Source organism: Lepus europaeus, chromosome 5 (genome assembly GCF_033115175.1).
Source record: "Lepus europaeus isolate LE1 chromosome 5, mLepTim1.pri, whole genome shotgun sequence".
NCBI classification, from domain to species: Eukaryota; Metazoa; Chordata; class Mammalia; order Lagomorpha; family Leporidae; genus Lepus; species Lepus europaeus.
In genome coordinates, this window is record NC_084831.1 from 119,716,654 (window position 1) to 119,740,215 (window position 23,562).

At 53.2% G+C, this 23,562-nt stretch overlaps 1 protein-coding gene across 1 annotated transcript; it reads right to left on the minus strand.

Moving 5' to 3' along the window:
• Positions 1-13,034: 13,034 nt before the first annotated feature.
• On the minus strand, positions 13,035-17,174 carry RAB13 (RAB13, member RAS oncogene family). The gene is made up of 8 exons (XM_062193636.1): positions 16,948-17,174; positions 15,899-15,959; positions 14,440-14,500; positions 14,165-14,242; positions 13,957-14,046; positions 13,778-13,843; positions 13,638-13,691; positions 13,035-13,491 (listed from the first exon to the last, which is right to left on the minus strand). The coding sequence occupies exons 1-8, from the start codon at positions 17,069-17,071 to the stop codon at positions 13,414-13,416; spliced, it is 612 nt and encodes a 203-aa protein (XP_062049620.1). The 5' UTR covers positions 17,072-17,174; the 3' UTR covers positions 13,035-13,413.
• Between the last annotated feature and the right edge of the window lie 6,388 nt (positions 17,175-23,562).

The following is a 23,562-nucleotide window of genomic DNA, read 5'->3' on the forward strand; positions in this document are numbered from 1 at the left end:
GCGTCAGTCTCTTGACTCCCGTCCCTACACGCGATGGTCCGGGGGAGAAGCTGAGGGGGCGGCGTCGGATGGAGGCGAAACTGCATTTTGTGCTCTCTGCGGGAGCGGGAATACCTGGGACACGCTGAGCGTGAACCGTCCTGCCGCCTCTGCGGCCCCCCCCCCCCCCCCCAGACCACGCAGCCGCACGCGTCACGGCGCTTCATGGTACTTGTCAGCACTCCGCACAGCCGGCCCTTGGGATGAGCTCGCCAGGTGCTCTCAGCGCGCCGCAGCTCCTGCACGGTGCATAGTCCTGAGTGCAGTGAGATTTAGAGGCCCAGGAGGTGTTGCCCAGGGCCCGGTGCTTGTCAGCTGCAAAAACAGAAATGCCCACGTGCGTCTTCTAGCCTTTCTTCCGAGATGCGAGTGAAATGTGTCTGGAAATGTTTATTTTATTCTCCCTATGATATTGGTTCACAATTCTGTCATACTTTTTTTTTTTTCTTTCTGTGGGCTAGACAAAGACTGGCATCGCCTCGTACAGGTTCACTCCCCTAATGTGCACCACCGGCCGGAACGAGGCCTGCGGCCAGGAATGGAATTCAACCCGGGTCTCCTGCATGGGCGGCAAAGACCCAACTACTGAAGCCATCACCGCTGGGTCCCAGGCTTCATATTGCCAGGAGCTGGAATCTGGGAGCCGAGACTATGGGGACTATGGCCCAGGAACTCCAGTGTGGGACCCAGGCATCTTCACTACCAGGCCAAGCGCCCACGCCTATCATACTTTTCGAACTCAACATTCAGCTTATTTTAGTACTGCTCAGTAATCCTGAGGCATCAGTATTACACCCGTTTGTAAGTAAAGTCAGCGAGCTAGGGAGTAGGAAAGCCAAGGCTCAAGCCCACACTTCCAGCTCCTAGGCCAAAGGTTAACGTCAGCTTTCCACCCCCCTGGTGTTAAACCATGCTGTAGACTCAGCCCTGCAGTGACTTGACCCACACTCCGAGTTCCTGTTTCACTGTCTGCTATTCTGCCCATATTTCCCTCCTAGTGTCACATCCATGTGTGCCTGCAGCCTCCTACACAGCGAGACCTTGTGAGTTGAGTTTTCTTGGATGCTCAACAGATAGACAAGCAGGTATTGAAGCTAAACTTCCGGGTGGGAGTTGTGGCTCAGCTGCTGCTTGGGATCCAGTCACACCGCCACATCCCTTCTGGCTTCCTGCTCATCCTGGGAGGCCGTGGATGATGGCTAGAGCCTTGCCTCCTACATGGGAAGCCTAGATGGGGTTCCTGGTTCCCGGCTTCCGCCTGGCTCAGCCCTGGCTGTCGTACACATTTGGGGATGGAAAAAGTGGGTAAGAAGATCTTTGTTTCTAGCCGGCGCTGCAGCTCAATAGGCTAATCCTCTGCCTTGCGGCGCCGGCACACCAGGTTCTAGTCCCAGTCGGGGTGCCAGATTCTGTCCTGGTTTCCCCTCTTCCAGGCCAGCTCTCTGCTGTGGCCCAGGAGTGCAGAGGAGGATGGCCCAAGTGCTTGGGCCCTGCACCCCACGGGAGACCAGGAGAAGTACCTGGCTCCTGCCTTTGGCTCAGCGCGGTGCGCCAGCCGCAGCACGCTGGTCGCGGCGGCCATTGGAGGGTGAACCAACAGCAAAGGAAGACCTTTCTCTCTCTCCCTGTCCACTCTGCCTGTCAAAAATTAAAAAAAAAATTTTTTTTAAATCTCTGTTTCTGTCACTGCCTTCAAATAAATAAACTTAAGGAAAAAAAAGTGCACCAAGGATTAAGAGGGAGAAAGAAAAAAATTTTTTTAAATTTATATACTTAATTTGAAAAGCAGAGTTACAGGAGGGGCGGGGGAAGGGAAGGGAGAGAGCACCTCCGTCTGTTGGCTCACTCCCCAAATGGCCTCAGTGCAGGGCTGGGCCAGGCCAAAGCCAGGAGCCTGGAACTTCATCTGGGTCTTCATGTGGGGGTCAAGGGCCCAAGAACCTGGGCCATCTACTGCCTCCTCAGGAGGCAGAGCAGCTGGGATGCAAAGCGGCACCCATAAGTGTTGCAGGTGGTGGCTCAACTCACTGTGCAATGCTGGACCCAAGAAAAACATTTGAAAATAAATTTCAGGGGCTAGTGTTGTGGTGTAGTGGGTAGAGCTGCTACCTGGGTGCTGGTTCATGTCCCACCTGCTCTACTTCTGATCCAGTTCCCTGCTGATTCATCTGGGAAGGCAATGGAGGATGACCCATGTGCTTGGGCCCCTGCTACCCATGTTGGAGATCGGGAAGAAGCTCCTGGCTCCTGGCTTTGACCTGGCCTAGCACCATCCTTGCAGCCATTTGGGGAGTGAACCAGCAGGTGGAAGATCTCTCTTTGTCTCTCCTTCTCTCTCTGTAATTCTGTCTTTCAAATAAATAAATGAATAAATTTTTTTCAAAATTTCATATATAGGTGCTATTAAGATACTGTGGACCACAAGATCTAGGGCTTTGTCTCCATGTTTTTTCTTTGTTAGCTCCACTCTTCATTCTCTTCTCCCAAGATGTCTTTGTTTTTGAAAGATTTTATTTTATTTGAAAGGCAGAGTTGTAGAGAGAGAGGGAGAGATCCATCTTCTATCCACTAGTTCACTCCCCAGATGGCCTCAATGACTCAAGCCAGGAGCCTGGAACTCCATACGGATCTCCCACGAGGGTGGCAGGGGCCCAAGCAGCCAGGCCACCTTTAGCTGCTTTGCCAGAAACATTAGCAGGGAGATGGATTGGAAATGGAACAGCCGGGATTTGAACCAGCACTCACATGGGATGTTGGTGTCGCAGGTGCCAGCTTAATCTGCTGTGCCACAACACCAGCTCCCAATATGTCTTCTGAAGACCACTGCTACCACCCTTCACCATAGCCCTAAGGACTAGAGCACTTTATTATTCATCTTCATTACTTATTTATTTGAGAAGCAAACAAACACAGAGAGCTCCCTTCCACTGATTCACTCTTCAAATACCCTCAAAGACTGGGGCTGGGCTAGACTGAAGCCAGGAGCCTGGAACTCAATCCAGGTCAACATTGTGTGGCAGGGACCCAACTACTGGGGTCAGCACTGCCCTCTGAGGATCTGCATTTTGCAGGAAGCTGGAGTCAGGAGTCCAGCCAGATCTTTTTTTTTTTTTTTTAAAGAAAGATTTATCTATTTATATTTATGAAATGCAGAGTGACAGATTCCATCTACTGGTTCACTCCCCAAATGGCTGCAACAGCTGGAGCTGAGCGGATCTGAAGCCAGGAGCCAGGAGCTTCTTCCAGGTCTCCTACATGGGTTTATGGACCCAAGGACTTGGGCCATCTTCCACTGCTTTCCCAAGCCACAAGCAGAGAGCTGGATTGGAAGAGGAGCAGCTGAGACACGAACTGTTGCCCATATGGGATGCCAGCGCCACAGGTGGAGGCTTAGCCTAATATGGCACAGTATTAACTGCTGTAGCCAGATATGGAACCCAGCACTCTGACGTGGGAGCAGGAGACTTCACCGCTAGGCCAAACACTTGCCCCTCGAGTTCTTTATTCGGGGTTTAACATGTATCTGGGGGCAGGCATTTGGTGCAGTGGTTACATTGCCACCTGGAACACGCACATCCCATATCAGAGCGCCTGGTGCAAGTCCTGGCTCTGCTTCTGGTCCAGTTTCTTGCTAATGCATATCATGGGAGAGAGCAGATGATGGCTGAAGTCCGTGGGTCCCTGCCATCCACTTAGGAGACCTAGACTGAGTTCTGAGCTCCTGGCTTCAGTCTGACCCAGCCCTGGCTGTTGGGGGCATTTGGAGAGTGAGCCAGTAGACAGAAGGTATCTCTCTGCTTAAAATGAAAATAAATAAATAAAATTACACACAAAATAAATCTGGTGCTATGCCCCATGAATTTTTTTTTTAATTTTTATTTATTTTTTTGACAGGCAGAGTGGATAGTGAGAGAGAGAGACAGAGAGAAAGGTCTTCCTTTTGCCGTTGGTTCACCCTCCAATGGCCGCTGCAGCCGGCACATCGCGCTGATCCAAAGCCAGGAGCCAGGTGCTTCTCCTGGTCTCCCATGCGGGTGCAGGGCCCAAGCACTTGGGCCATCCTCCACTGCCTTCCCGGGCCATAGCAGAGAGCTGGCCTGGAAGAGGGGCAACCGGGATAGAATCCGGCGCCCCAACTGGGACTAGAACCCGGTGTGCCGGCGCCACAATGCGGAGGATTAGCCTGTTAAGCCACGGCGCCGGCCTTATGTCCCATGAATTCTATGTCTTCCCATCAGGCCTAAAGCTGGCATGTCAAGAGCAAGGACAACAAGACTGCGAAAAGACCACTGAATGGGAGTTAAATCCTGGTGGGGTGGACGTTGGAGAGCAGCAGCAGAGCCTCTGGCTGCTTGGGAATCCTGGCTGCTCTGAGCTTCCTCTGCAGATTTCTGTTCATGAACCAGGGAGGCTGTGGATGACAGCCCACAAATGTGGATTCCTGCCACCATGTAGAGAACCCAGATGGAGTTTCTGGCTCCCGGGTTAAGCCTGACCCAGTCCATTTGGGGAGTGAACCAGCAGATAGAAGATCCATCTGCATCCTGGGTTTCAAATAAATTAACAAATCCTTTTTTTAAAAGATTTATTTATTTGAAAGAGTTACACACAGAGAGAAGGAGAAGCACTGCTTCACTCCCCCCTGGCTGCAACGGCCAGAGCTTCACCAGTCCATAGCAGGAGCCAGGAGCTTCATCCGATCCTCCCACGTGGGTGCAGGGGCCCAAGGACTTGGGCCGTCTTCTGCTTTCCCAGGCCTTAGCAGAGAGCTGGGTTGGAAGTGAAGCAGCCGGGACTTGAACCAGCGCTCATATGGGATGCCGGCACTGCAGGCAGCAGCTTACCCGCTACAACACAGTGCCGGCCCCAATCTTTTTAAAAACTGATAAGCGGTCGGGACGGTGGCGTAGCAGGTAAAGCCATTGCCTGCAGTGCTGGCATCCCATATGGGTTTTGGTTCAAGACCTGGCTGCTCCAGCTCTCTGCTATGGCCTGGGAAAGCAGTAGAAGATGGTCCAAGTCCTTGGGACCCTGCATCCCTTTGGGAGACCTGGAAGAAGCTCCTGGCTCCTGGCTTCAGATTGGCACAGCTCCAGCCATTGTGGCCATCTGGGGAGCGAACCAGCAGATGGAAGACCTCCCTCTCTCTCTCTCTGCCTCTGTCTCTCTGTAACTCTGCCTTTCAAATAAATAAACAAATTAAAAAAAATTAAATTGATGAAGGCTGAGCTTTACTTTTGCTTTGATTGTTTATTTGTTCAATTATTGTGTGTGTTTGTGTATAGTTGTGACAAAAAGTAGGTTGTGGGTTTTCTTCCAGTAGTTTTTTTTTTTTTTTAAGATTTATGTATTTATTTGAAAATCATAGCTACGTGAGGCTAGCACTGTGGCATAGAGGGTTAAGCCTCCTGCAGTGCCGGCAACCCGTATGGGTGCAGGTTGGAGTCCAGCTGCTTCACTTCAGGTCCAGCTCCCTGCTAATGCGCCTGGTGAAGCAGTGGAGAATGGTGCAAGTACTTGGACCTCTGCATGCACATATGAGATTTGGAGGAAGCTCCTGGCTCCTGGCTTCAGCCTGGCGCAGCCCAGGCCGTTGCAGCCATTTGGGGAGTGAACCAGCGGATGAAGATTCTCTGTCTCTCCTTATCTCTCTGTATTTCTGTTTTTCAAATAAATAAATCAATCTTAGGAAAAAAGAAAGAAAGAAAAGAAGAGTTACAGAGAGAGAGAGCGAGCTCTTTGTCTGCTGGTTCATTCTCCATGGCCATAATGGCCAGCACTGGGCCAGGCAAAGCCAGGGGCTAGGAGCTTCATCCAGCCCCTTTTTTTCCAGTAGTTTTTAGCTTTTAGGTTTTTAGCTTTTTTGATTGAACTCTATTGGTATTTCTTACTTTTTATTGTAATCCTACCTTTAAAAAAATATTTATTTTGTTTATTTGAAAGGCAGAGTTACAGAGAGAGAGAGAAGGAGAGACAGAGAGAAAGAAAGAGAATCCTCCATCAGCAAGTTCACTCCCCAAATGGCCGAAAGGGCCAGGGCTGGGGTAGAATGAAACCAGGAGCCAAGAGCTTCAATCCAGGTCTCCCACATGGGTGCAGGGGGTGAAGTGCTTGGGCCATTCTCTGCTGCTTTTCCAGGGGCATTAGCAGGGAGCTGGGTGGGAAGTGGAGCAGTCAGGACTCAAACCAACGCCCATATGGGATGCGGCACTGCAGGCCAGGGCTTTAACCCACTGTGCCACAGTGCAGGGCTGCCCCCCGCCCCACACTTGTCTTTTAAAGAAAATTAAACCAGGTAGACTGTGGACTATAGAACTCAAACATAAGCCATCCTGTTAGCTCATCAAAGCTGGGCTACTTAATACATTTATCAAATTGCTATTTCTCCTAGCACTATCAGATTTTTTTCTGAGTGGTCTTTTACACTAGCACAAAAAGGGCTCCATTTCTGACTCCAGGGTAGAGACACCCACTTTTACATCGAGACTTTGAGGGTTTCTTAATTGCCTTGAGCATTGTATCAGTGAACAAAATACCTAGTGGCACATATTGTCCATTTTCTCTAGACCAAATCCGACAATTTCATGGTGATAAAAAATCAAATTTTGGCACCGGTGTTGTGGCACAGCGGGTTAATGCCCTGGCCTGAAGCACTGGCATCTCCTATGGGTGCCGGTTCTAGTCCCGGCTGCTCCTCTTCCAATTTTGCTCTCTGCTATGGCCTGGGAAAGCAGTAGAAGATGGCCCAAGTCCTTGGGTCCCTGCACCCATGTGGGAGACCCGGAAGAAGCTCCTGGCTTCTGGCTTTGGATGGGCACAGCTCCAGCCGTTGTGACCATCTGGGGAGTGAACCATCGGATGGAAGACCTCTCTCTCTCTCTCTCTCTGCCTCTCCTCTCTTTGTGTAACTCTGACTTTCAAATAAATAAATAATAAGTCTTTTTTAAAAAAATCAAATTTGTAGAGCCAGTGCTTTGGCATAGCAGGTTAAGTTGCAGCCTGCAGTGCCAGCACCCCATATGGGCACCGGTTCGAGTCTCGGCTGCTCCACTTCCCATCCAGCTCTCTGCTTATGTGCCTCAGAAAGCAGCAGAAGATGCCCCAAGTGCTTAGGCTTCTGCACCTACATGGGAGACCCGAATGAAACTTCTGGCTCCTGGCTTTGGCCTGGCACAGCCCTAGCTGTTGAGGCCATTTGGGGAGTGAACTAGTAGATGGAAGATCTCTCACTCTGTAACTCTACCTTTCAAATAAATAAACAAATCTTTTTTTTTTTTTTAAATCAAATTTGGGTGGCTAGGCATTTGGCGCAGCACTAGAGATGCAGCTTGGAGCACCACCACCCCCTATGGGAGCACCACGGTTCAAGTCCTGCCTCCCCCGCAGCCCTATGGAAGACGTGGACTGAATTCTGAGCTCCTGGCTTCAGCCTGGCCCAGCCCTGGCTGTGGGCATTTGGGCAGTGAACAGCAGATGGGAATTCTGTCTCTGTCTCTCCACATTTCATTTTTGCTTTTTTTTTTATGATTTTGTTTATTTATTTGAAAGGTAGAGTGACAGAGAGAGAGGAAGAGACAAATTTTCCATCAGCTGGTTCACTCCCCAGATGGCCTCAATGGCTGGGGCTGAGCCAGGCAGCCTTTCCAAGGCCATTAGCAGGGGGCTGGATCAGAAGTGGAACTGCCAGGACTTGAACTGGCACTCATATGGGATGCCAGTGCTGCAGATGGCAGCTTAGCCCACTACACCACAGCACCCCCTACATGTGTTTTTAAAGTAGCAAAATTGTCTCAGGAATTTGATTTGTAAAAAAAATTTTTTTTTTGGCCAGGCAGAGTTAGACAGTGAGAGAGAGAGTTATAGACAGTGAGAGAGAGACAGAGAGAAAGGTCTTTATTCCATTGCTTCGCCACCCTAGTGGCCGCTACAGCTGGTGCTATGCTGATCCAAAGCCAGGAGCTGGGTACTTCCTCCCGGTCTTCCATGAGGGTGCAGGGTTATCCTCCTCTGCCCTCCTGGGCCACAGCAGAGAGCTGGACTGGAAAAGAAGCAACCAGGACCAGTACCCGGTGCCCCAACTGGGACTAGAACCCGGGGTGCCAGCACCGCAGGCGGAGGATTAGCCAAGTGAGCCACAGTGCTGGCCTATTTGTAAATTTTTTTAAGTTTTATTTATTTGATATGTATACAGACAGGGGCTGGCACTGTAGTATAGCAGTTCAGCTGCCATGTGCAATGCCAGTCATAACATATGGCCATTTGAGGAGTGAACTAGTGGATGGAAGATCTCTCTATATATAACTCTGCTTTTCAAACAAAATAAAATAAATCTTAAAAAAAAAAAAGTGTAGGGCCGGCGCTGTGGCGCAGTGGGTTAAAGCCCTGGCCTGAAGCACCAGCATCCCGTATAGGCATCGGTTCTAGTCCCAGCTGCTCCTTTTCCAATCCAGCTCTCTGCTATGGCCTGGGAAAGCAGAAGATGGCCCAAGTCCTTGGGCCCCTGCACCCGCATGGGAGACCTGGAAGAAGCTCCTGGCTTCAGATTGGCGCAGCTCCAGCTGTTGTGGCCATCTGGGGAGTGAATCAACAGATGGAAGACCTCTCTCTTTTTCTGCCTCTCCTCTCTCTGTGTAACTTTGACTTTCAAATAAATAAAATAAATCTTTTTAAAAAAAAAAGTGTAGGGGCCAGCACTGTGGCATAGAGGGTAAAGCTGCTGCCTGCAATGCTCACACCTCATGTGGGTGCCAGTTCGAGTCCCAGCTGCTCCACTTCTGATCCAGCTCCCCGCTAATGCACCTGGGAAAGCAGCAGAAGATGGCCCAAGTGCTTTACCCCTGCCACCCATGTGGGAGACCCAGATGAAGCTCCTGGCTCCTGGCTTCAGATTGGCCCAGTTGCAGCCAATGGATAGAAGATCTCTGTCTCTTCGTCTCTCTCTATAACTCTTTCACATAAAATAAATCTTAAATAAAAAGTAGATAGAAAGGGGTGTAGAGCCTAAAAAAAAAAAATGTATCGGTGGGTAGGTGGGAGCTGTGGCATGCAGCTTAAGCCACACTTGGAACACCAGCATCCCACATGGGAAGAGTCTTGTCTTAGCTTCGGATCTAGCTTCCTGCTAATGTGCCTGGGAGGCGGCAGATGATGGCCCCAGTGCTTGGGTTTCTGCCGTGATTTGGGGAGACCAGGATGGAGTTCCTGGCTCCTGGCTTTGGCCTGGCCCAGCTCCAGCTGTTGTGGGCCTTTGGGGAGTGAGCAAGCAGATGGAAGATCTCTGCCTGTCTCTCCCTCTCAAATAAATTAAGTAAATAAATAATAAAAACTTAAGGAAAAAAACATGTCTGTGGGTGGCATTTAACACAGTAGTTAAGACACTGCTTGGGATGCCTGCATCCCACATCTGAGCATCTGGGTTTGAATCCCAGCTCCTCTCCTGATTCCAACTTCCTAAGGCACACCCCAGGATGCAAAAGTTCAACTTCCTGCTAATGCACACCCCAGGATGCAACAGTTGATGGCTGCTTGACATCTAGCCACATGGGAGGCCCAGGTGGAGTTCCTGCATCCTGGCTTCAGCCTGGTCCAGCCCTGGCTGTTAGCACATCTGGGGATTAAATCAGTGGATAAGAAATCTGTGTATGTGTCTTTCAAATAAATAAATAAGCTTAAAAAGGCAAACATTGTGGCCAGCGCCGCAGCTCGGCTCAATAGGCTAATCCTCCACCTGCGGCGCCAGCACCCCAGGTTCTAGCCCCAGTCGGGGTGCCGGATTCTGTCCCGGTTGCCCCTCTTCCAGGCCAGCTCTCTGCTGTGGCCAGGGAGTGCAGTGGAGGATGGCCCAAGTGCTTGGGCCCTGCACCCCATGGGAGACCAGGAGAAGCACCTGACTCCTGGCTTCGGATCAGCGCGATGCGCCGGCCACAGCAGCCATTGGAGGGTGAACCAATGGCAAAGGGAGGACTTTTCTCTCTGTCTCTCTCTCTCTCACTGTCCACTCTGCCTGTCAAAAAAAAAAAAAAAAAAAAAAGGCAAACATTATGGAAGGGGGCTGTATATGCTTAAGAGAACAGTGCATTGAGCCTAAATGTTTTGGTGGTGGTTCTTTTACAGATCAATATTTTTGCCATCTTTATTCAGTAGTTAAGAGTTGTTTTAGAGGCCAGAGTGTGGCACAGCAGGGTTAGGGGCTGTTTGCAACACTGACAGGCATCTCATATGGAATGCTCTTTGCAGTCTGCTCTGCTGCTGTTTTTTTTTTTTTTTTTTTTTTTAAGATTTATTTATTTATTTGAGAGGCAGAGAAAGGTCTTTGATTCCCAGATGGCCGCAGTGGCCAGAGCTGAGCTGATCCAAAGCCAGGAGCCAGGAGCTTCTTCCAAGTCTCCCACTCAGGTGCAGGAGCCCAAGCCATCCGGTCATCTTCTACTGCTTTCCCAGGCCATCAGCAGGAGCCGGATCAGACAAGGAGCAGCTGGGATTCAAACTGGCACACATATGTGATGCCCGCGCTGCAGGTGGAGGCTTAACCTACTATGCCACAGCACCGGCCTCTGCTTCTGCTCCAGCTCCCTGCTGATGTGCCTGCAAAAGCAGCAGATGGCTGAGTACTTGGGCCCTTGTCACCTGCGTGGGGGACCAGATGGAGTTCTGGGCTCCTGGCTTCAGCCTGGCTCAGCCCTGGCCACTGTGGCCGTTTAGGGAGTGATTCAACAGACACTAGCACATGCGCTCTCTCTTCACTCTCAGCGGCCAGCACTGTGCTGTAGCAGGGTAAGCCTCAGTCTGCAGTGCCGGCATCCCATATGGGTGCTCGTTTGAGACCGGGCTGCTCTACTTCTGATCCAGCTCTCTGCTAATGTGCCTGGGAAAGCAGTGGAGATGGTCCAAATGCTTGGGACCCTCCACCCACATGGGGGGCCTGGAAGAAGCTCCAGGCTCCTAACTAGGCCTGGCCTAGCCCTGGCTGTTGGCAGCCATTTGGGGGAGTGAACCAGCAGATGGACAGTCTCTCTCCCTGTCTCTGTCCTTCCTCCTCTCTCTCTGTAAGAGGTAAATAAAAAATAAATCTTTAGAAAATATTTTTAAAAGTGTTGTTTTTGTTAAAAATTACTTGTTCTGCTCATAAGTACTATCCACAGACTATGTTAACTGACCATTGAGCCTGGCACATAGTAGATACCCAATAAATAATAAATAATAATAGTAAATGAATCTCTTTTGTGTCTCATTTTCCTTCCCTACACAAACAGATAAATGGGATGGACATTCGGCCCAGCAGTTAAGACACTGCTTGGTACGCCTGCATCCCAGACTGAGTGCCTGGGTGTGACTCCCAGCCGTCTTTCTTTCTTTCTTTCTTTCTTTCTTTCTTTCTTTCTTTCTTTCTTTCTTTCTTTCTTTCTTTCTTTCTTTCTTTCTTTTTCTTTGACAGGCAGAGTGGACAGTGAGAGAGAGAGACAGAGAGAAAGGTCTACCTTTGCCGTTGGTTCACCCTCCAATGGCCGCCATGGCCAGTGCGCTGCGGCCGGCGCACCGCGCTGATCCAAATGAGGAGCCAGGTGCTTCTCCTGGTCTCCCATGGGGTGCAGGGCCCAAGCACTTGGGCCATCCTCCACTGCACTCCCTGGCCACAGCAGAGAGCTGGCCTGGAAGAGGGGCAACTGGGACAGAATCCGGCGCCCCGACTAGGACTAGAACCCAGTGTGCCGGTGCCACAAGGCGGAGGATTAGCCTAGTGAGCCGTGGCACCGGCCGCCAACTGTGTTTCTGATTCCAGTTTCCTGCAATGGCTTAAGGACTTGGGTCTCTGCACCCACACAGATTTGAGCTCCTAGCTCCTAGCTTCAGTCTGGCCCAATCCTGGCTATTTGGGCATTTGGGGAGTGAACCAGCTGATGGAAGACCTCTTTGTCACTCTCCCTGACTGCCTTTCAAATAATAAAAATATATAAGTATTTTTGTTTGTTTAAAAAGGGCAGGAATTTGGTGCAGTGCTTGGTTGCTGCCGGGATGCCCATAGGCCATACTGGAGGGCCTGACGGCGCCAGCTGCTCCGCCTCTGATCCGCCTTTCCGCTAACGTGCAGCCTGGGAGGCCGCAGGCGATGGGTCCCTGCTGCCTACGTGGGAGACCCAGACTGACTCCTGGGCTCCCGGGTGTGGCCTAGCCCAGGCCTGGCTATTATAGGCATTTGGGGAGTGAGCTAGCAGACAGAAGACCTTTCAGGGCCAGCAATGTGGCGTAACGGGTATAAGCTGCCTCCTGCAATGCCAGCATCCCATCTGAGTGCCAGTTCCTGCCCCCAGCTGTCCCAGTTCCATCCCAGCTCCCTGCTCCCTGCCAATGCACCTGGGAAACAGCAGCAGATGGCCCAAGTGCTTGGGCCCCTGCACCTACGTGGGAGGTCCAGAAGAAGCTCCTGGCTCCTGGCTCTGGGCTTGCACATTCCTGGCTGTCGCAGCCACCTGGGAAGTGAACCAGCGGACGGAAGATCTCTCTGTAACTTTGACTTTCAAATAAATAAATGAATCTTAAAAAAAAAAAAAAAACTCGGTATTTCAAATGAAGTGAAAATAAATAAATAAAAATTTCTAAAAATTCGAAAAGCGTGAGGGAGGAAAACCAGACAGTGATGCCCACCACACACGGAAATGCCCACGCGGCACAGTGAAAGAAGCGGGCACCCGGCATCAGGCAAACGCCAGCTCCTGTTCCTCCCGGGGGCTGGCGGTGTGAGAGTCCCTCTCCGGCCACAGGTCCTCTGTGCAGGACGAGGCTCTGCCGCGCCGCCCTCGGGAGCCCACGTGCAGCGAAGATGCGCAGGTCCTCAGGACCCACTACCACCTGCTCCTCTGTGTCGGCTACGGAGGGGCCAGCTGGAGGATGGGGTGGGGCCGGGCCGGACCGGTGCCACAGGAACCCACACTCGAGGGGCATGGACTGGGCTGGAGAGAGAATTCGGACAATAAAGCAACGCGTGCAAGGCAGGGGCGTCTGTGCAAACGTGGCCTTTAATGCAGAGTGAGGAAACTTCAGGCTGCCGCCAGGCCAGCCTCTCCCGGGGCCCTGAACCCTGATCCAGTAACAGACTCCTTCGTGTTTGCCTGAAAACCCAGGGCAGGGCTGGGGCCCGAGGCCGTGGTGCCTCCCCGCCTCCTCCCTCGCCGCCTCCCTGCTCACCTTCTGCCACTTCCTCAAGGCTCGCTCCTCCCTTCTCCCTGCCTCTCATTTCCCTCGCTTCTTCCTTTCCTCTCTCCTTCTCCACTTTCTCCTTACCATCTACCCTCCTACCCCTCCTACCCCTCCAAGGCCCTCAGCCCGCGCGCCCCAGGTCCGGCTGCCTGGCGTGCGGAGGGGAGGCCCGCGCGGTCCTCAGCCCAGGGAGCACTTGCTGGCGTTCCGCTTGTCGCCGGTTTTCAGCTGGGTGCCAGGGGGCTTGCTGCCATTTCCCTGGAGCGAGAGAGAAGGGCCGGGGCGGGGTGTGAGGGGGGCGGGAAGCCGCCGAAGTCGCCCACCCGGGCCGGGAACCTGAGCGCTCCGCAGTTGTCGCTCCCAACACACGAGCAGCCGCACCGGGCGCAGCGGACCCAACTCACCGATCTGCGGCTTCCAGACTTGAGCAAGATGTCCCGGGCCAGGCAGCTGAAAGCCTACAGGGGGGAGGGGAGGTGGGCAGAACGGACCGTGGGGGGGCGAATCTGCCGTGCACTATCCCAACCCTGGAGGGGCGGCTCACCTCGTCCACATTCACGCTGGACTTGGCACTTGTCTCGAAGAACCGGATTCCATGCTCCTGGGCCAGCTGCAGTGGGTAAAGTGTGTGTGGGGGTGGGGAGGAGTTGGGAAAGGGTGGGAAGCCGAGTCCTCCAGTCGTCCATACCCGCCCAGGCGCAGGAGGCCCCGACCGGCGCTCACCTTGGTGGCCTGCTCCTTCCGCACCTTCCTCTTGGCCTCCATGTCACACTTGTTCCCCAGCAGGAGGCGCTCGACCCCAGCAGAGGCATTCTGGGGGCAAAAGGGCAGCACAGGCGAAGTCGGGGTTCTGCCGGCTCTACAGCGCCCCCTCATCCTCCAGCGGCGTCTACGCAATCCTCCCACCTCCGCCTCCTCGGGGGAGTCCTACCTCTTTGATGCTTTTCATCCAGTTCTGAATGTTCTCGAAGGATTTCTCATCTGTGATGTCGTAGACCAGGATGATGCCCTGGGAATGGCATCATTGTCTTGCTTAGGCGTCTCACTGCCTAAGTGCCCTGCAGGTCCCCCTCGGCTCTAAATACTGGGCCACCATGTGGCGCCCCCACGCCCCCCATTGTCCCTGCGCCAGCCCCACCCTCTGCTCCTAAAGCTGCAGGCATTGTCTCGTGTCACCAGCCCTTGAGCAGACCCAGGCTTCCGTACCATGGCTCCGCGGTAGTAGGCAGTGGTTATCGTCTTGAACCGTTCCTGGCCAGCCGTGTCCCTGAAGAAGCAGGTGTCACGGGGTGGGATAAAAGCGGGAGTTTTCCAAGGGGAGAAAGGAGAAATCCTCCCCCCAAGAACTTAGCTTTTGCAAGCTGGGCATTTGATCTAGTGGTTAAGAGTCCATGCATCTCATGTCAGAGCGCTTGGCTTCCCCCCTTGGCTCGAGCTCCGGATTCCAGCTTCCTGCTACCGCACAAGCTGGGAGGCAGCAGCCATGGCTCAGGTGCTTGGGTTCTTGCCACCCACACATGGGAGCCCCGGATGGAGTTCCCAGCTCCTGGCTTTGGTCCCTGGCCCCTTGAGGGCATTTGGGGAGTGAACCCGCCATGAAAGGTCTCCCTGCCTCTCTGATAAATGAAACAAAAAGCGAAAAGTAAAGACTCCAGCTTCTGCAACACAGGGAGACTGGAAGGCCGGACGCAGGGAACAGTGCGGGGGAAGCGATGACAGATGTCGCTTGTCGTGCTGTTTCCCTTCAAGAAGACAGGTCGGGAATCTTACATGATGTGCTTTGTCCCTGACCAGTCTGACCACGCACTCTTGGTGTGCTTTTTGTTTTTGTTTGTTATTTTTTCATGCGAAAGGCAGAGAGAAGACACAGAGATCTCCCGTCCTCTGATTCACCCTCCCAACTGCCTGCAGCATCCAGGGCTGGGCCAGACGAGTGGGGAGCCAGGAGCTCCACCTGGGGCTCCCATGTGGGTGGGGGGGACCAGTCACTCAGACCACCACCTGCTGCTTCCAGGTGTGCATCAGCAGGAAGCAGGGGCAGGGGCTGGCAGGTGTCAGGGGCTGAGCTGGGCTTGGAGCCCTGAGACTCCCATGCGGGAAGTCCCATCCTAAAGGCTACGTCCAAGGTGTTGCCCGTTTACCCGTTGACTGCTAGCTCCGTGCCAAGCACTGTGTAAGGCTCACTAGCTGTGCGTGTGTTATTCTATCCAACCGGCCCTATGCACATGAGTCATGCCTTAGTGTCCTCTTTAACAGGGGAAGACACGGCTCTGGAGAGGCTGGCTGGCCAAGGAGAGTCAGGGGGCAGAATCAGGATCTGAGTCCCGGTCTGCTCTCAGCTGTCACATCCTGGTGCTTCTCCCAAGCCTCGGGCCACGTAAACGCCTGCTTGCTTTCCGGGCCCACCAGAATCTAGATCTCTAGATCACCGGACTTGGGGCTGCGGCACCGGACTTGGGGGTGCGGCTTGCCGCTGTTTAACTGCTTTGGAGCCTGTTTCCAGATACTAGCTCAACAGACACCTGTTGCCGGTGTCAGAAAATGCTGGGGAGCCAGGGAGGCAAGAGCGGGACGCTGAAGGTGGTCGGGAGGCAGGAGGGATGGACACGAAGGGCAGGGGTCGCAGGGGCCCTGGGGAAGCCATGGCCAGGGGGGAGTCTCTCACCAGACTTGCAGTTTGATCTTCTTCCCCTCTATGTCCACGGTGCGGATCTTGAAGTCGATTCCTAGCGGGTAGGAGTGCACGAGCTGAGGCGTGTGCACGTGGACGCGTGTGTGTTGAAGTGTGTGCTGGCAGAGCCAGAACTTAATTCTGCAGGGGAGGCGACCGCCCAGCAGCCTTGTTGGAAGAGGCCGGCAGCTTTATTTGTGGGGTCAGCTGACCCTCTGGACTTGGGGTGTCTGGATCTGGGGACGTGGGGGCTGAAGGGGGAGAAAATCCTGCCGCTGACAACTTTCTCAGTTCAGCTTCTCCCCGCCCCCAGAGCGGACTTTCCCGTCCCTGTTTCCTGAGGGCTCTTTACCCCTGCGCCCCGGCCCCTGCTGGCCCCGGGGGTAAGGAGGAAGGGGTCAGGTCCCTGGTGCCGGCCTGCGGGAGCGAGCTGGTGGGCCAGGCTCCGAGCCAACGAAGTGTGGGGCGAGGCTGAGCTGGGAGAGGGGCGTTTCTCTTGCCCTTTGTCAGCGGTGTGTTCCTGAGACTCCCCCACCCCACCCCGGCTCATTTCCCAGGCCCGGGTGGGGGGGCAGATGGAGGGGGTTGGGGAGACCCGGTTCTTCCCGGCAGAACACGGGCGCCTCCCGCACGCCCGCTGGAGCCCTCTGAGTCACCAGGCTGACTCAGAGACCCCAAAAGTCCCCACCTCCCCGCCCAGCAGGCCGGGCTGACCCTCCCCAAGCCCCTGCCCGGAGCCCGGGCAGTGACGGCACGGCAGGGGTGGCAGGGCTGCCGGGGGACGGAGTGGCGCTCAGTGGACGGAAGTGGCCGGCAGCACTGGGGACAGGCTCCCGGGAGGGGCGCAGGCACTGTGGAAAGTGGTCTCGGGCGTCCAGCGCGGAGGAGCGTGGGGGCAGAGCCGCGCCAGCGCGGCTGCGGGAAGCCCGGGGTCGGGGGCGTGGGCAGCAGCCGGCCACGCATCGGCGGGAGCGCCCGAGGCAGGGGTGGAGGGAGTGGCGCTTGGGGACCCCCGAGGACGAGGCTGCGGCCCGCGGGCTCACCGATGGTGGAGATGTAGGTGCTGTTGAAGCTGTCCTCGGCGAAGCGAATGATCAGACACGTCTTGCCCACCCCCGAGTCCCCGATCAACAGCAACTTGAAGAGGTGGTCGTAGGCTTTGGCCATGGCGGACACTGGGGGCGCCGGTGGGCGGGCAGACAGAGCCGCCGGCCCCGGGCCGGACCAGGAGGAAGTTTTCCCCGCGGTCCGCCCAGGCTCCGGGAGCTGGCGGAGGCGGCGCCGCGCTGTCCCCGCCCCCTCGGCCGCCCCGCGCCTCCGCCGGCCCGGCCCGCAGCCTTCGGCCAACTGTTGCTCCCCTCCTTCGGCCTCGCTCTTCCGCTCTGGGGCCAGAGGGGCCGGGGTGAAGGGAAAGGGGGTGTGCCCGCGACGCCCAGAGCCGCGGGGCTTTGGGTCCGAGGCTGAGGATGGACGGTGGGGAAGGCACCGGGAACTGACCAGAGACGGGGGCGGACTTTTGCCGGGCAGCTCGCGGCCTCCTAGGGGCTGAGCAGATGGCGGTCTTAGAATTCTGCAGTTCCAAACCCTTAATTCTGCGAATCCCAACTCCCTTTGAAAAAAGCGGGAATGCCCAGAGGTGGAGGTTATTTGTTGAGTCACTCTGCCCCCTGGTGGGACAGAGTGGAAATTAACGCGAATTATCACAGAATCGCCCCGTTACACCCCAAGCGCACACACTGCCCAACGAGTGATCTCTGCTCAGGGAGCTCAAGAAGATATAAAACGTCTTTCTTCATATGGACTTTTAAAACATATTTGTTTGAAATGCAGAGTGACAGAGCCAGAGGGAAAGACGAGAGGGAGAGATAGATACCGTGCATCACATGGTTCACTCCTTGAATGTTTGCAACGGCCAGGGCCAGGCCAGGCTGAAGCCAGGGGCCTGGAACTCCATCCTGGTCTCCACCTGGGCCATCTGCTGCTGCCTTCCCAAGTGCATTAGCAGGGAGCTGGATCTGCGGGACTGCAGTATGGGACGCGACAGCTTCACCCCCTGGGGCCACAACACTTCTGGATCTTCTAACATGGTCCTACTGGGGCTAGTCCTCCTGACTGCTTAACCAACAGGCTGTGACTCTGCAGCTTTGGCAACAGAGAGGCTGGAGCATGCGTATCACGGCTATAAAGAAGGTTTATCTTGGTCTTTGGAAAAAACCAGGCAGAACACCTGCTTCTTCAGTGGTGGGTCACTAGCAGCGTACCCCAGTGAAGGTGTGTGCTGGCTGTGGGAAGGCATCTTTGGCTCCACTTACCCTCCTCACAGTGTTCACCTTAATGTGATACCTTCTTAGACACAATGTTTCTTTTTTTTTAAGATTTATTTTATTTATTTTAAAGATAGAGTTACAGAGAGAGGTAGAGACAGAGAGCGAGGTCTTCCATCCACTGGTTCACTCCCCAGATGGTGCAACGGCCGAGCTGCGCCAATCCAAAGCCAGGAGCCAGGAGCTTCTTCCAGGTCTCCCACATGGGTGCAGGGTCCCAAGGACCTGGGCCATCTTCTACTGCTTTCTTAGGCCATAGCAGAGAGCTGGATTGGAAGAGGAGCAGCTGGGACTAGAAGTGGTGCTCATATGGGATGCCGGAGCTTCAGGCCAGGGCTTTAACCCACGGTGCCACAGGCGGCCCCGACACAATGTTTCAGTCTCCTTCTTCCCTTCTCTCTCCTGTCACAACCCCTGAGTCTTCCCCATTTCTCCTCTCTGACAAAACTGTGCTCCCCTGTCCTTTTTTTTTTTTTTTTTTTTTTTTTGACAGACAGTGTTAGACATTGAGAGAGACATAGAGAAAGGTCTTCCTTCTGTTGGTTCACCCCCCAAATGGGTGCTATGGCTGGCGCGCTGCGCCGATCCAAAGCCAGGAGCCAGGCGCTTCCTCCTGGTCTCCCATGCGGGTGCAGGGCCCAAGCACTTGGGCCATCCTCCACTGCCCTCCCAGGCCACAGCAGACAGCTGGACTGGAAGAGGAGCAACTGGGACAGAATCCGACGCCCCGACAGGGACGAGAACCCGGGGTGCCAGTGCCACAGGCAGAGGATTAGCCTAGTGAGCCACTGGCCTTTTTTTTTTTTTTTTTTAGATTTATTTATCTATTTGAAAGGCAGAGTTTCAGAGGAAAAGAGAGAGAGACTGAGAGATCTTCCCTCTGCTGGTGCACTGCCCCCAGATGGCTCAACAGCGGGGGCTGGGAAAGGCTGAAGTCGGGGGCCAGGAGCTTCTGCCAGGTCTCCCACGCGGGTGCAGGAGCCCAAGCACTTGGGCCATCTTCTACTGCTTTCCCAGGCCACAGCAGAGAGCTGGATGGGAAGTGGAGCAGCCAGGACTTGAACTGGCATCCACATGGGATGCTGGCATCACAGGCTGCAGCTTTCCCTGCTGTGTCATAATTACTCTTACATTTTCATGGCTCGTCCTCATCAAAATCTGCTCATCATTTTTCAACGTATTTTGCCTGCATCTGGACTTTCCATCCATAGCAATGTATTACCCCGATCTTGGCATGTGCTGTATTTGTGTGGCATGTACCCTGCTGTGCTGGAGCCTCCCCCATGGTACTCTCCCCTTGGCTCTCAGTCTCAAAGCAACAGTGTCTTCTACCCTCCTTGTTTGTACCACGTTCATTCTGCTTGTGGGTTCTGCATTCGGAAACTTTTTTTAAAAAAATATTTATTTATTTATTTGAAAGACAGAGAGGCAGAGGCAGAGATAGAGAGAGAGCGAGAGAGAGAGAGAGAGCACGCACTTCCATCCGCTAATTCACTCCCCAGGTGGCCACAACAGCTGGAGCTGTGCCCATCCAAAGCCAGGAGCCAGGAGCTTCTTCTGGGTCTCCCACGCGGGTGCAGGGGCCCAAGGACTTGGGCCATCTTCTGCTGCTTTCCCAGGCCATAGCAGAGAGCTGGATCAGAAGTGGGACAGCTGGGACTAGAACCGGCGCCCATAAGGCACTACAGGCTGTGGCTTTACCTGTTATGCCACAGCGCTGGTCCCTCATAAACTCTTCCCACAGATCTTTGCATGCTTGGCCATGTGTCTTTCAGGTCCTGTGGTTTGTAGCTGGGACGGTTTTTGTCGACTCATTGAGAACAGACTGTGCACATTCTCTCCCCCTCCCCCGAGGTTATTTATTTCAAAGTCAGAGATGGGGGGGGGGGCGGTAAATGGCCACAATGGCCAGGCCAGGCTTGGGCCAGGCTAAAGTCAGGAGCTTCATCTGGGACTCCTACATGGGTGACAGGGGCCCAAGGACTTGGGCCATCTTCCGCTGTTTTCCCAGGGAAATCCAGCAGGGAGCTGGATTGGAAGTGGAGCAGCCAAGACATGAACCAGTGTCCATAAGGGATGCCGGCACTGCAGGCGGCGGCTTTACCGGCTATGCCAACTCCGTTCCATGTGCCCCTTTAGTGGTTAGGCCATGGTGGGATGTATTCACACGACAGAAGCAAAGATTACAAACCAGGGCTGCCTTCCAGAGAGCTGGTTATTAAAACTCGACCAGCACACCCCTGCCTGGACCGCACACTTCTTCCCCTTGGAATTAACAAGGCCCCCAAGTGACATTTGGGTTACCTTTGTTCCTCCTGACAAATGGACATCTGAACCCTTTGGTCATTTTCATTCTCTGGTACAGGCAGTGCTGCCAAGATTAGAAATCCTGGGGAGACCAAGCAGTGAACACATGGAGATGCAAATGGACACAAATCTTTGAGGAGACTTCTCAATGTACATTCCAGGGTGAGGAGCATCTGGCCCGCCAAGGCCACCTCAGGAGGGATTAAAAATTCAGTAAGGCCGGCGCCGTGGCTCAACAGGCTAATCCTCCGCCTTGCGGCGCCGGCACACCAGGTTCTAGTCCCGGTCGGGGCACCGATCCTGTCCTGGTTGCCCCTCTTCCAGGCCAGCTCTCTGCTGTGGCCAGGGAGTGCAGTGGAGGATGGTCCAAGTGCTTGGGCCCAGCACCCCATGGGAGACCAGGAGAAGCACCTGGCTCCTGCCATCGGAACAGCGCGGTGTGCCGGCCGCAGCGCGCTACCGCGGCAGCCATTGGAGGGTGAACCAACGGCAAAAGGAAGACCTTTCTCTCTGTCTCTCTCTCACTGTCCACTCTGCCTGTCAAAAAAAAAAAAAAAAAATTCAGTAAATTGAGGAGGATTAGCCTATTGAGCCGCGGCGCCAGCACACCAGGTTCTAGTCCCGGTTGGGGCACCGGATTCTATCCCGGTTGCCCCTCTTCCAGGCCAGCTCTCTGCTGTGGCCCAGGAGTGTAGTGGAGGATGGCCCAGGTGCTTGGGCCCTGCACCCCATGGGAGACCAGGATAAGCACCTGGCTCCTGGCTTCGGATCAGTGCAGTGCACCGGCCGCGGCGGCCATTGGAGGGTGAACCAATGGCAAAGGAAGACCTTTCTCTCTGTCTCTCTCTCTCACTGTTCACTCTGCCTGTCAAAAAAAAAATAATAATAATAAAAAAATTCAGTAAATTGGCGCCAGTGCTGTGGCTAGTGGGCTAAGCCTCCGCTTGCAGCGCTGGCATCCCATATGGGTGCCAGTTTGAGTCCTGGCTGCCCCACTTCCGATCCAGCTCTCTGCTATGGCCTGGGAAAGCAGCATAAGATGGCCTAAGCCCTTGGGACCCTGCACCCCTGTGGGAGACCCGGAAGATGCTCCTGGCTTCTGGCATCGGATCAGCACAGCTCTGGCTGTTTGGGGAGTGAATTAGCATATGGAAAACTTTCTCTCTCTCTCTGCCTCTGTGTAACTTTGCCTTTCAAGTAAATAAAATAAATCTTAAAAAAAAAAAAAAAGAAATTCAGTAAACCTACAGCAGGCTAATTTTCTTCTTTCTTTTTTTTAAAGATTTATTTATTTATTTATTTATTTGAGAGGTAGAGTTACAGAGAGAGGGAGAGACAGAGAGAAAGGTCTTCCATTCACTGGTTCACTCCCCAAACGGCCACAACAGCTAGAGCTGGGCTGATCTGAAGCCAGAAGCTTCTTTCCAGTCTCCCACAGGGTGTAGAGGCCCAAGCACTTGAGCCATTTTCCACTGCTTTCCTAGGCCATCGGCAGGGAGCTGGATCAGAAGTGGAGCAGCTGGGACTTGAACTGGAGTCCATATGGGATGCTGGCGCCACAGGCCGAGGCTTAACCTACCATGCCACAGCACTGGCCCCCAGCAGGCTAATTTTTAAGTTGATAATTTTGTGTGACCTGCTAGTGATGCTATAAATCTCCACGTGACACTTGGCAGAAGAAAGGTTTCCCTACCCAGTCACAGATAATTTTTTGTCTGCTAGTAGTGTTCTAGATTATGTCTTTCCAAAGCGCTGAGGCAGTGCACCTATTCTGTAGTTGCAGCCGTTGCCTGAATGTATGCTAGCTGACAAATTACTGAATAAGAACTTGAACTTCTGAAAGATGATTACTGCTAACCAAATTCTGAGCAAGAAGCCTCAAATGTAATTCCGAGGCAGAATTACATCTCAATGAACTGTGTACCCATTAACAATGTGAATCAAGAAACATCAGTTACGGGATTTCTTAATTTATTTTTACCCGATTGAGAGTTAAAGGTTGCCAGCATGGTTGCAGATACACTGATGTTCGAAGTTCACCGAATTACTTAACGTGGAATAGGATGATATAGTTCCAATGCCCTCGAGGCTGTAACCTGACAGCCGTCTTACATAGCACATCATTCCTCCTATAGGGATGAACTTTTTCCTGGCACGAAAAGTAGCCGCTCTGGTTGAAGCTTTGCTTATTGTAACAGGCTTTTATTTCCAGGTGACATGTCTGTGGAAGACTTAATTCTGAATAGAGATATAGATATTACTGGAAACTAATTGTTTTTTCTATTCTATTCTGCTTTTCAAAAAAGTAAAACATTTAAATTGTGCTACAGAAATTCAGATGTTGTCTTGCGATCTTTAAACAATAAATGAATGATTTCCCCTTAAAAAAAAAAAAAAAGAAGAAGAAAGGTTTCCCAACCCTGGCTGCTCTTGACTGAACTATTTGATTTCCAGGGACTTGCCACAAATACAGTCACATAGATACAAAAAAGTACGTGTGTGTACATATGGAAATGTACGTATACAGATGTGTCTCTAGGCCTTCACAGATTTATTTGTATGTGTGGACATACATATGTAAAGATGTATTCAGCTGCATTGAAACATATTCTCTTAATCTTAGACAATTTAGTTAACTTCTCTGGGCAGCAATATCAAAGTCTATACAATGTGTAACAACCAAAGAGTTTCTGTGTAGATGAACATATTTAAAGCAGTCAGTAAGTACCAAATACATGTTTATTTATTTATTTTAGTTTTTTGAAAAGCAGGGTGGCAGAGAAGGGGCGGGGGAGGGGGAGAGAGAGGGAGAGAGAGAGAGAGAGAGAGAGAGAGATGGATCAATTGACTGACCTTCTGTTGGCTGTGTCAGCCCTCAAATACAACAGCCAGGGCTGGGCCAGGCTTAAGCCAGGAGGCAGGAGCCGCATCCGGGTCTCCCACATGGGTTCAGGGACTCCCGCACTGCAGCCATCCGCTGCTGCCTCCCAGGCACCGTAGCAGGAAGCCGGACTTGGGCGCGGGCGC

What these genes read in the sequence shown, in the direction of transcription:
- RAB13 (XM_062193636.1), bottom strand. Translation starts at nt 17,071, where the DNA reads ATGGCCAAAGCCTACGACCACCTCTTCAAGTTGCTGTTGATCGGGGAC. An exon ending in CACCTACATCTCCACCATCG is followed by an intron (nt 15,960 to 16,947) that starts GTGAGCCCGCGG and finishes CCTACCCGCTAG; the next exon opens with GAATCGACTTCAAGATCCGC. An exon ending in AGTCTGGAAGCCGCAGATCG is followed by an intron (nt 13,492 to 13,637) that starts GTGAGTTGGGTC and finishes CTCTCGCTCCAG; the next exon opens with GGAAATGGCAGCAAGCCCCC.